This window comes from Gigantopelta aegis, chromosome 4 (genome assembly GCF_016097555.1).
Source record: "Gigantopelta aegis isolate Gae_Host chromosome 4, Gae_host_genome, whole genome shotgun sequence".
Lineage (NCBI taxonomy): Eukaryota > Metazoa > Mollusca > Gastropoda > Neomphalida > Peltospiridae > Gigantopelta > Gigantopelta aegis.
Window position 1 is genome coordinate 100,234,300 of NC_054702.1, and position 13,436 is coordinate 100,247,735.

At 36.6% G+C, this 13,436-nt stretch overlaps 1 protein-coding gene across 1 annotated transcript; it reads right to left on the reverse strand.

Annotated features, from left to right (window-relative positions):
• Positions 1 to 648: 648 nt before the first annotated feature.
• Positions 649 to 9,962, reverse strand: LOC121371576 (protein cornichon homolog 4-like). Its single transcript, XM_041497577.1, has 5 exons — positions 9,789 to 9,962; positions 5,971 to 6,039; positions 4,992 to 5,104; positions 4,340 to 4,480; positions 649 to 3,437 (listed from the first exon to the last, which is right to left on the reverse strand). The coding sequence occupies exons 1-5, from the start codon at positions 9,855 to 9,857 to the stop codon at positions 3,395 to 3,397; spliced, it is 435 nt and encodes a 144-aa protein (XP_041353511.1). The 5' UTR covers positions 9,858 to 9,962; the 3' UTR covers positions 649 to 3,394.
• Positions 9,963 to 13,436: the final 3,474 nt, after the last annotated feature.

Sequence of the window (13,436 nt, forward strand, 5' to 3'; positions counted from 1 at the left end):
AGGTGTGGTTCAGTGACGAGTCCCGATTTCTGCTCCGACGTCATGATGGAAGATGTCGCGTGTATAGGCGTCGTGGTGAACGTTATGCGGCAAACTGCGTGCAGGAAGTGGACAGATTCGGCGGGGGTAGTGTCATGGTGTGGGCAGCCATCTCACACACTGGCAGAACTGACCTGGTCCACGTGCAGGGCAACCTGAATGCACAGGGCTACATTGACCAAATCCTCCGGCCACACATCGTTCCAGTTATGACCAACGCCAACGCAGTGTTCCAACATGACAACGCCAGGCCTCACACAGCACGTCTCACAACGGCTTTCCTACAGAACAACAACATTAATGTCCTTCCTTGGCCATCGATATCACCGGATTTGAACCCAATTGAGCATCTATGGGACGAGTTGGACCGACGCCTCCGACAGCGACAACCACATCCCCAGACCCTACCCGAGCTGGCAGCAGCCTTGCAGGCCGAGTGGGCCACCATCCCCCGGGACGTCATCCGTACTCTGGTTGCTTCAATGGGCAGGCGGTGCCAGGCAGTTGTCAACACACACGGAGGCCACACCCGGTATTGACTCCAGATGACCTTGACCTTGGTGGTGTATCTTATCACTTACTCACAATGGACTAGAGTGAATTGTGAACAATCCTGCAACATTTGGTAATTATCGGACTCACCATTCAATAATTAAATCAATTCTCCAAATGTTACGACAATGTGGTTTTGCGTTTCTTCTTTTGAAGAGTATATTTACAAATCATCTTAATATTAAGTATAAAATAATACCAAATGATAAAAAAACACAAAAAACAAGACATATTTGTCCAAAAAGCTTACATACATATATACTTTAATGTTGGCAGTGTTTTTTAATGCTTGATCACATACAAACCCTGCAACATAAATACAAAATTAATAATACATTTTAAAAATAGTGAGACCCACCAAACATAAGCATATGAGTTTAGGTGTCCTAGACCAAAATATATGTACATGTATCAGTTTTCTCCAACAGCTGAACAGAAGGCCATCCAAGCACTACCATATAGCCCAATGGGGGAGAGGGTCCCCTAGGACATTTTAAAAACTGTATACCTACAGATACCTCATGTTAGGACACGAACTGGGTGTAATATAAGTAAGAACAATTTAGATTTGAACGAAAATGCCATATTCTGCAATCATGGATGCCTCATACCTGACATGGCTGATTTTTAAAGGTTAACTAAAGCTGTCAGTAAATCAAAAGTTCTACATACAATTAAAAATGATGTTCCTTTAACAACCATGAGATGATGCTTGGTGACACCAGCAATGTAGGGTGCGCCAACCTAGTTATGAATTTCAAGAACACTGAGGTATATAATGTGGTTACAGTACACTTTGTCCAAACTGGCATTTGCATAACTTACATATTTTTATGTAAACTGGCACAATCTCAAAATCCCCTCCATTACCAATAGCTTGGGTCACATGTCTAATATGGCACATTCTGCCGGTCCCTTTTGAATCCGATTTAGACTGAGCCACCTGTATATTACTTTTACTCATCAAATAGTGTACAAATTGTAACCTTCTAGTAAAACAAGAACATGGAAGTAATTTCTCAGCTTTTTTATACGATTACAATTCTTTTTTTATTGGGGGGGGGGGGGGGGGGGGTGTGGTGTGGTGTGGTGTATAAAATAATTTTGCAGAAGTAGATTGAATAGAAATGCTAAAAAGTAACCTTTATCCATGGTAGTGTCAAAACCTGATCAGGACCATAATACCAATAATTCTAAAACATTTGAAATAAATGTATGTTTGCTGATTTTGTATAAAAATTAACAGAAGGACCACTAATCAAGTACAGTCATATATTCCCCAAACATATCACAACCTTGCTTATAACAAGAACAATCAATGACATTTTGCAAATATAATTTTCACTACATATGATGGCCTTTGATACACCAGTCGAGGGGCACTGGTTGGGATGGGGAAAAGAAACCAATCAGAGGTACGATCCTTCGACCCAAGCACCTCAGGTGATCACTCTACCAACTAAGCTATATCACAGCTAATCATTCTGATAATTACTATAGCATAATAGTGTTTTCCCCAGCTTGTTTTAACATGGCGCAGCACCATGCCTCAGTAATCTAGCACCATCTTGCCTTAACCTGTGCCATGCTGCACTAAGATTAAAAAAAGCCTTTTTCAATAATTAATTCTAAAACTGCCTTGATGAAACACTAAAAAAATGTATTGTTAATTAATAAAAACATCCCTGTTATATATTATGCCATTCATTGATAAAAGCAAAAACATTAATTACAGTTATGTTTATTTCAAAAAAAAATTTGTCTTTAAAGCAAAAAACAAAAGTGCCCTGAAAATGGTGAAAATTACCACAAAGTGTTTTGTCTACCATGCCTTGCCAAATTTCTAGGGAAAACACTACATAATGTTTGAAATTATGATTTATTATACATGTAATAAGAATTATTATTCTTTACTTTGAGACTTTTTCAATCCTGGAAGTTACACCATCGCTAAATGCTGAACGACTGAATAATGGAACAAAAATTAAAATCTAATTATGTAATAGTCTAATTATCAAGTGGTGACAATACTGGAGTTTCGTTGTAGTAAATCATTTTAATAAACAGGGCTAGCTGTGGGTGAGCAGAAACCTTCACTAAATCATCTATTTAAACTTCAAAAACTGCTGCAAAAACCCAGATATTAAAAAAAACTAAAACAAAACAATTATTACATGAAATGTATTTGCCAACTGTTTTAAAATATGCAATTGACGAATTTGGCGAGACCCATAACTAGCCCGATATTAAAACATACATTTACATACTGGTACTTAAGAATATTACCGCTAGTGCTTTACCAACCAGGCTCATAGCCTTTCCTTAAGTAGATTCTATTACATTAAATATATATCAATATAAATTAAGCTTTGTTGATTGTAACAGTTTGTATTAACATGTAAAATACACATTTTCCAAAAGTAGATTCTGATTTGATTGCACATATATCAGTACACATGGATATCAATATTTGTTTATTATATTTGTTCAGTATTAAAGTGCTAATTTTCTTCACCTGTCAAGGTATTGTTTGAAATTTAAAAAAATAAAATTAACTTATTTAAATAATTTGAAAAACAAGTAAAATATAAATATTAAGCACGAAGCTTCGTTTTGTAATGTTCTTAATAAAACATTTGCTGAACACAATGTTGGCATTGATAGACGATACTGACAACATGGAAGTGAAAATGAACATGATGATGGAAAATAAACCAGTAAGTATAAACAGACACAAAAGTCAATGTGACGGTAGGTATTTTCACAGATGAGTTGTTTTAATTTTCAAGCAGGCACACTAATCTCAGCTCGTTTCATCAGAACCTTTAACCAAGGAATAAATCATCCTGTGGAGAACAAAGAACACATTAACATCATCATGATACAGTACAGTAATAAAAACCATCAGCATATGTGGATCAGGGGCCTAATTCACTAAACTCTCGCAACTTTGTGATCTCACAGTGCAATGCTAAAAGACTTGCAAAGAGGATGCTTTGTTGCCTAGCAGAACCTAAGAGACCTTTGTGAATTGGGCCCCAGAATCTTTATTACAAAAATTTCAATATATTCAAAAATGCATTTGCAGGTACTTTAGTGCCAGAGGCAACCCTGGTAGTACATGTATCAATATGTTTTGTAAATATAGCATTAACACAGAACATGTATTCATAACTAAAATGTTAACTTTCATTTGCAGGAAATGTTTTAGCATATTCATTTGCAAATATTTATATTAAGGTTGTAATTAATGTAACTGTTATAATTAACTATTTATCTTTCTTTTACTGATTTGCCTAAAATCCAACAACACTACGATAAGAGTTCATAGTTTTGAGAATCAAATGGAATTTTATCTTCAATCATCATTTCCAATTGATTAGCACCAACCAATCAACTTTCAATTATATCATCGGTTAGATTTATTAGGATTATGCATCTACTTTCATGTTCACAGCGAAAGTCTCAGCAAATTGACAATTTTATATTTAATACCTATTCAATATCTGATTTCTATATGTACACATGAAAACAAAACAAAACCCCAGCATATTTACATCAATTCCATCATTCAATTTGCAGGATCAATTAAAGACTAAAGTTAACATTTTCCACAACAATTGATTGTGTATTTTATAATCTATAGTTCTACAGCCCCACCGTTTAATTTTCTATAATAATCAATCACTGGAACATCACTGAGACTAAGAGTATATGATACATCTGTAATTAAGTGAAAATGTCATACCAGTAGAGGAAAATGAAGAAAAACAGCAGGTGGAAGCCAAGCCTGACAAGACTCTCCTTCATGTAGACTTTGAGCTGCTGGCGGTTGTGAATTTCTGTTGGGTCAAACATGCCTATATTGCCTGATGGCTTCATCACATATCTAAGACAGAAAATACAAACAAAACTTAATTCAAGGACATTCAACATTATGTCTGTCACCATAAAAAAGAAGAAAAATTAAGGGTGCATAACCTCCACAAAAGGTATATACACATGTATATATTATCAGTAAAATATTCGATATTTAACTTTTTCCATTATGTAGAGAAAATGGATGAGTAACTCTCCTTAAAAATAACAGAGCCGATAACCCTTAGAGATAAAAGCCCATTACTTTTAAAAAAAATGAAGAATTATGAAGCTATTCCCTTATCTAAAGTAACATTTTTAAACTATCAAGTCGTAGTCAACTAAAACACCATGACTCGATTAATGAAACATTATAACAGTAGGATGACAAGTTCCAGCACTATTATTAAGTCCTACAACAATAGAATGATGACACAAATGTAAATTTATTAAAAATTGTTTGTGGTTTTTTTTTCTACCTAGCCATTTGTTGCATCATGAAAGTAATTACTAAAAAAAGGTATAACATAAAAAGACCTTACTTGTAAGTTAGCCAAGCTCCCAGCGGTGCATACATGAGAAAGATAATCCAGTGGCCAGACAGCAGCAGCAACACAGTCATCACATCTTGTGCTATAATCTCTGGTAGCATGTACTGAAACAACATAGATGTAGAAACCTGACATTCAGATAAAGTGCTTTACACAAATTTATAATGTCAAAATTAAATTCATTACATGTAACCTACCTACATGTACAATGCAGATGTGTATTTATTTTTATCATCCATTAAAGGCTTTTGTAAGAGATATTGCTTGCACTATAATTTGCGATATCTCCTGCAATATTCTCCCAGGAGATATTGCTTCTTTTGTTACTTTACTGTGTATGTTTCAGCGCTAAACTTATCATTAGTGACGTCACATCACTGTCTTCTGTCTACCACTGCCAAATATAGTGACATTCAACCCACATTACTGATATTGTTTACAATTGTCGCAAATAAAAAGAATGATAATGGATGATTAAAAAGAATACCCCACTCGTGTCTTGTGATATCATAATTTATTAGCACTTGTTGATAAAAGTATAAAAAAAAACTTGGCAAGCCTCGGATTTCCTACTTTTATCAACTCGTGCTGATAAATTATGGTATCACAAGACACTTCTCTGCATATTTCTATTTCAAAGATATAATTCTGATGCACATTCCTTAAGTATTTGTTTAGATTTAGTTTTAGTTTTAGCATTCTGGTAATTTATAATTTTGAATCACTTATGACATTTGTGTTAACATTCTAATGAAGAAAAAAAAGAAGGAACAAGCAATCTAAAGAAGTTATAGTCAGAAACAAAATCAGAATTGGGTTGTTATTAATTTGATTTTAAAGTTACAAACTTGTGTAATAAGTTTTTTTTTTAAAGGTTGACTAAATAAAAGCTATCAGTAACTTAAAAGTTGTACATACAATTAAAAAAGATGTATAATGTATGAAGCTACGTATAGTAAATAGAACTTACCCAGTTCAGTTTTTCACAACATGATGTTGCATTCAGGTAGTCACATTCCAGGTCCGACAATGTAATAATCTGAATCCAGTTAAGATTTAATAACACAGAGTATGCAAATTAGCAGTTGTTTATAATTTAAGTTGGGATGGGATTATTCATTTTTTAAATTAAATTAAATTTTCGATATTTGGTCCATGGTTCAATTTATTCACAATACTATTTACAAAGTATGCCAGCTATCATGCATACATTTTAATAAACTATTTTAAGAGCAACAAACTTTAGATTCATTGGTCACTGTAAAATAATTGTTAATTCTAGACCCAACATGTTGTTATCATGGCAAAAAATTGTTTTTGGTTTTTTTAGTCAAGACATTGTTTAGTCCTTTTTTTTAAAAACAGGTTCATTAAAAAAAAACCCAAAACAACTTCTCTAGCGACTGGCGATGAGACAAGACACGGAAACTTGTGCTCTCGAGTTACCCCCCCCCCCACCTGGGGGGAATGATTGCTTCTTTCGGAGCATTGTTAGAGTACCGAGTCGCGTACACAGGGTCATGGGCGACCGTGACCTTAGTGTACGGCGACCCGGTAAAGAAGATAAGAAGAGAAGGGAGGAGGAGACGCGTGCCGGGAGCGGCTCGGGGGGATCCAAAACTGGCGGCTCAACCGCCAGTGGCGGGTCCTTCTGCGTCGCCCCCACTGTCACCACCGAAGAGGATGCCAGTGCCTTCGACACCAACATCCCCGGATGAGCCGTATTCAGACCTAGACACAGCGATGTGTCAGGGGACGATGGTGGTGCCACCGACCTCCACTCCACGGATGCCGATTCCGGTGACGCGGTCAACTATATCGACCGCGCCCGTTGAGTCGGCTCAGGGACACGTTGTTGTTGCGGTGGCGAAACGGAAGGCGACATCACTGACCACCCAACCAGCCAAGACCAAGCCGCCGCCACCACCGGTAGTCACTCCCCCTGAGGACGATGAGTGGGTCCTGGCCATCAACTGACTCAGACGTCAGCTGCACCAGTACATGCAGGGGGACACGCTGGATCCGAAGCTACTTCGAGGAGGATACCTCAACGTGGACTGGAGACGATGAGTGGGTCCTGGCCATCAATGGACTCAGACGCCAGCTGCACCAGTACATGCAGGGGGACACGCTGGATCCGAAGCTACTTCGAGGAGGATACCTCAACGTGGACTGGAGATCCTTGGACGACGGCAGCCGATACAAACTACACAACCAAGTCTTCGGCGGCATACATAGAGTAGTCGTCACGCACAAGAGGGAGCAGACCTTCAGGCAGTGCATCTTGTTCGCCAAGATAGACAACAGATCCATACACAAGATGATCAGTGCGGTCTGCGGCCCCGACTACTCCACTGTAGTTCGGACTCTACGTCAGCAGCAACATCTGCTACCGTCACTCCGGGAATCTCCAGCCTCCCCAAAGTAGAAGCCAACCTTACCTAGGACAGGTAACCTCCTTTTTTGCGCTTAGTTGGACTTTAAATTTTTGGGCCGTGGTTCAAAATTCTTATGTTTATTTTTTTATAAATAGTCCAACGCACTTTACTTTGGCGCCCGTTCAATTGCTCAAATCACCTTAAATTAAAACCTTTTAGGCCGAGCAGTCAAATTTACTTTTGGATTTAACTTCTTAGTCCGGACATGATTGGGGTGCAGGTTATTCTCTGTAGACTTAGGCTTTAGTCCTTACTAAATTTTTTATTCCAAATTCTGCCCACTTCAAACTTACCCCCCACCCCCCTCCTGTCCCGGACTTAGTCACTGGTGAAAGTCAGAGATTAAGCCTGTGATAGGCGTGCGTGAAGCCTTCGTGGCATATATGCACGTAAATACTTTAACCAACCAACCAAAACAACCCCAGCTGTATTATTACTATGCTTTGCCATATTAATCAGGGCTAGCTCTGGCACTCATTGCGAATTTCAAAAACACTTGGCGAATTTTATTTTGGCGAAATAATTTCATGTAATAATTGTTATTTTGTTATAAAATTACTGGGTTTTTGAAGTTTAATAGAGAATTTGGCAAAGTTTTCTGCTGACCTAGAGTTAGCCCTGTTAATAAATAACTGGTCTACTTACAGTTCTAATGCAGTCCATCCATTTCCCAATAATCCTAACCTAATCTTTGTGTGTGTAGAACAGGCAGAACTTTTGCTCAAAAAGAATTGTTTGTCATCAAACTTAAGTATTTTGTCCAATTTTGCTAAATGGAATTATTTCAATTTTTTTTCAAAATAGTTCTTTTTAAGGTGTACCATCAGTTTAGCCAAAATAAGCTACAATGTTTTGTCTCGAGAAAGTGTCTGCATTGTGACATAGTTTTGTTCCAACTTTCATTCCCAATTTGCTGTATCATAACCACTGCTCCAGTCACGAAAATATTATACATATAACACACACACAACAAAGATTCATGTAGTTAATTTATTTGTAAAATAATATGTAGATACACAATAATAAATCAGAAACATTTTAGGAAATGTATGAACATCCCAACCAAGTAAAAGCAGGCCGTGACTTTTAAAGTTTTTTCAGTGGTAGCCCACCGGGCTACCAGGTTATAAAATCTAGTAGCCCTCAGTAAAAATTGGTAGCCCCTTAACTTTAAAAAAACAGGTAGTCAAAGATTCCCGCTCTAATACAACAACAATCCTATGTTTGACATTAAATACCTTTACATCGATAATATTTTAGTTCCCTGATAAAAAAAAAATGCCACATATTAATCACAAATACACACACTACAGGAAGAAACCCAACAGGAATCTTCCTGTCGTGTGTGTATTAGTGATTAATGTGGAAATTGTGCAGAATTTATATACATTGGTTTCCAACAGTCATGAGCGTATAACTATCCAAATGTTCTTCTAAAGTCTGAACCAAAATGTTAACAACTACGATAAATTGCTCTCCTACCGTAGGTCCTTTATTTTTCGTTAGATTTTACCCACATTTTGTCCCTGGAGACAGAAATCTTGAAAAAAACATTACAATGACACAGATTCAACATACTAGATGATAACCATGTCACCTATATAGACTTCGCTGAGATAGCATAGGGCAAAAAGCATGTAATTTTGCGCCGCCTGCCATTTTGCCTTTTTATGGAATATTCTCCAAGATGGGTGAAAGGATATGACTTAATCTAACAATGTCATAACATGTTATGATATAAAAGCAATCGTAATGATATCATATTCTTTTTTATTATTATTTGTTTGTTTAACGATACCATTAGAGATCATTGATTTTATATAAATCATGTCACATACTTGGAGGCTTTCACCCCTCTTGAAGAGTATTCAATAAAAAAGCAAAATAGACGGCAGAAAACTGCATGTATTTTGCCCTATGCTATCTCAGCGAAGTCAATACGAAATGTAACAGTAATTAAAGGTAGGAGAGTAATTTACCGTAGTTGTTAACAATTTGTTTCGGACTTTAGCTCTCTTACTCTGGCTATAATATTAATAGTGGGCGACTTTAGCAGTGTATTTCAAACTGTTCTGTTAAAAAAAAAGGTGAGAACATGTTAGTAAATGTTTTCCTGTTTTGAAATCCCGCACTACCTCGCACTGTGGTGAGACAAGAACGGGTATTCTGCCGTCAGCCAACAGTCTCGAACAAACGGTAGGTCACCCGCCGTTGTAGGTGTCCGGAAACAAGTCGAGTTCGAATTTAGCAAAATCAGTGTTATACTTAATAGAACTAAGTGATCCGTATCACATGTTTATTATATAATTTAAAATGACATGCAGTACGAAAGCTGGTGGAAGAAGGATACAAAGTAAACAGCTAAAAAAAGTAATGCTCCTTCGTCGATCAAAGCATAAATAAATAAAAGTGAATCCATCGTCTCTGCATCAGTGTGTACAGGGAGACAACTCTAGTAAGGCTGAAAAGGACAATTTCAGTTCCTCCAATTAAATGGGACACCCGAGTCACATTGTATTGGATGAGTAAAAAACAAAATTTCCACTTTTTAAAAAGTTGAACAGCGGGAAAGGTATGCCATGCAGAACAGTAAAATTGTATATGAAACTTTATAATTATTCATTCACATGCAGGGGAAACCAGTGGCGGATCCAGGAAATCCATTTGGGGGGTGAGGGGGGTGGGGGGGGGGGGTGGGGGATGTCTGAATGACATGTGGCCGAAGGCCACAAATGTTCTCGAGAGGGTTCCTCGGATTCCTTAACGTCAAAAAAATAATATATATATATAACTATCTCAAAATTTAAGGGGTGGTGGGCGGGCCCCTACCCTCTTAAGATCCGCCAATGGAAACTTAATTGTACAAAAGATATATATATATATATATATATATATATATATATATATATATATATATTAAATGCTAACAGTCTTACTATTCTTTCATTTTTTTTTTTTTTTTTTAAACATTCGATACATTTAAATATACTGGGTTTATTTTTATGATATTTTGGCACAAAATGTCTGATAGATATGTACATAATATAAACAAGCATAAAATGGAATTTAATCTGCATTTAAATCACAAGTATCACATTTAGGCCCTACGAATCTTCAGTGCAATTGGGTAAAGATTTGCCCATTTATTAGAAGAAAAAAGAAATGAATTAATATAAATTAGAAAAAAATAAGCTAAAAGGTCAGTTCATCAGGTCTAGGGCAAAGTGGATTGAAGGTGGTGAGAAACCTACAAAATATTTCTGCAATTTGGAATCAAGAAACCTTTATAGTAAACGTATTTCTAGAATAGAACTTAACAATGGTAAAGTAGAAGAAACTAAAACAGTTTATAAAACATTATACTCTAGTCAAGCTGAAAATGAGTCAACTGTAAAAAGAATTTTTTTTTAAGTTTCATTTTCATTCAACGTCAAAATCGCAAAGAAAAATATTTCAAAGGTGTACGGCGGCTTGAATGTAGGCCTAAAGTGTACGGCTGATTGATTTTACTCCGTATGGAAGGTGTATGGCTTCTTGAAAACAATATTTTTCTTAAATGCCATATCTTAAGCGTATACCATTCCAAATGTCCGTCTAGCTCTCTCACTAACAGTCAGAGTAATATAGGCCCAAGTGAGTGAACATCTAGGCTCACTATCGACCATGAACATTCAGGTTCTGTGGTCAATATTTGAGTGATCGGTTTTGTTCCAGGCAGTGTACTGATCATTATGCGTTCGAGATTTGATCAAAGTGGGAATTTTGTTGATGCCACAAATCAAATCTTGGGCGTATGAATGATGAAGTATTTGTAGATCTAAAAGCTTGTTTCAATATGCCTGATCCTACTAGTACCTACATATATCATTATTTTAACGTATGTATGTATATGGGACGGTGCGTAACACCATGGTAATGCTCTCGCCTGATGCACGATCAGTCTAAGATCGATCCCCATGGTTTGGCCCATTTGGTGATTTATTCCAGTAACCCAAAGCACACGTTTGTAGGACACCCTTCTTTTTTTCTTTTTTTTTTACCAATGTTGCCCAAATTGACAGCGCAAAATAACCAAAAGGGAAAATGTTTACAAAAACAATTATTATTAAAAGATCAATATTGAGAGTAAGCTACGTGACCAGTCAGTGGTATTACATGATGGTTGTGCTATTTCAAATAATTTACAAAGTAATTACGCACATTCCAATCGGTTGTTGTTATTTGATAGATTTTTATTAGGCCATATTATCAAGTAACAACTACCTCTATGTTAAACATTATGTGAAAATATGCTTACTACTAAGTATTATGATACCTCTTTGTGAAAGCAGGTGCAAGTGAATGCGATTAAATGTATACCGTATTCGATGTGCCATTGTATTTGCTGGGTAAAATACTCCATCACAGCCAAAGACCAAAAAGATCATGATTCAGCTATATAAGCGAGCCCGATTGATAGCTATGTAACGTAAATTACAAAAGCAAAAAAAACAACACAAAAAAAACACCCAAAAACCATAGATTACAAAACATAATTTGCAGAATAAACAATGAACGTGAACATATTTCATAAATTCAAACGTTTAAATTAATTGCGTGACTAGTGTCAAATAGTCACACGCGCAGTGTTTCAACCCTTATTTTTTAAAAATAATTTGCATAGAAAAAAAGTTGTAAAATAGAATATTTTTTCACCACAAATAAGTCTGTGGAATAAGTGATAAGATATACTAGCAGTTACGTGTTGTAACATTCATGTAATGCAGTCTTACTTAGACTTTTTGAATTACAGAGTCCAGTTGGCTCCTTTTCTTGACACCTGTGCACAAGTTAAACACTCTTTAAATGGCTTCTTAATTATTTGGTCATTCTATATAATACGAGTGTCCAGTGCATAACTATAAGGACAGGACAGGACTAGGTTTTAACGTGCACATTCAGAGCAACTGTTGTAGCACACGCCTATCATGGGCACGGGTGCCGACCTCGGCTGGGTCCCCTGTCCATGACAGAAAAAGGAGGGGATAGGAAGGAGGAAGGACCGCCTGCGCTAACTGGCGCAAGAGCCGCCCGGATGATCGGTAGCAGGCGGAGGGTATGGTGGTGCTATGGAATTTGGAATTTGGATGATGGCCGAAAGAATGCCAAAGGGAATGAGTGCGCATTTTAGATGAAGGAAATTTGGCGCATTTTTGAACGGTCGTTCTAAAAGAGTAAAATAAGGGAGCTACGTATAGGTTTGGAATTAGTGCGTCGAGAGTAGCTCGTTAATCAGACCTCGTTGATGCTGGGGCGTCTCCCTAGGTTGCCCATAAGGCCCTTAGAAAGAGCCTGATCTCTTCTGATCGTGGCATGACAAATAAATATAATGGTTCACAACAAATTACTAAACTTGATATATCAGAGGTGAGATTCACAGCTTCAACTGAAGGTTATCATGTATCTAACCTCGGATATATGAAGCAAGTATAGAAAGTATACAAGTTTAACTTGATATATCAGAGGTGAGATTCACAGCTTCAACTGAAGATTATCATGTATCTAACCTCGGATATATGAAGCAAGTATAGAAAGTATACAAGTTTAACTTGATATATCAGAGGTGAGATTCACAGCTTCAACTGAAGGTTATCATGTATCTAACCTCGGATATATGAAGCAAGTATAGAAAGTATACAAGTTTAACTTGAAGAGCACAGACTTTTGACTGCACAAATAATAAGGACTAGTGCAATGCATGCATGTATTTATTTTTTACGTAGTTGGGACGCATTCTTATTTTAAAATAACAAATTAAAAACATAAAAAATAATTGTTTAAATGTAAATGTATTGCTAACCGCATTATTTTGTTATTACCAGAATACAGACCGATACTTCAACTTGTCACAGACGGTACAGCAATCGAACTATGATTCAAGAAATTGTCCTAACTGTAAGTACTGTTTTTACAACACTTTCTTTATTCTGACATTTGATATTGCACATTTATTGTAGTC

Coding starts and splice junctions, on each gene's coding strand:
- LOC121371576 (XM_041497577.1), bottom strand. CDS start 9,857: ATGGATTCACTTTTATTTATTTATGCTTTGATCGACGAAGGAGCATTA. Junction 6,040..9,788: donor TTTTTTTAGCTGTTTACTTT/GTATCCTTCTTC, acceptor AACTGGATTCAG/ATTATTACATTGTCGGACCT. Junction 4,481..4,991: donor GGAGCTTGGCTAACTTACAA/GTAAGGTCTTTT, acceptor TTTCTGTCTTAG/ATATGTGATGAAGCCATCAG.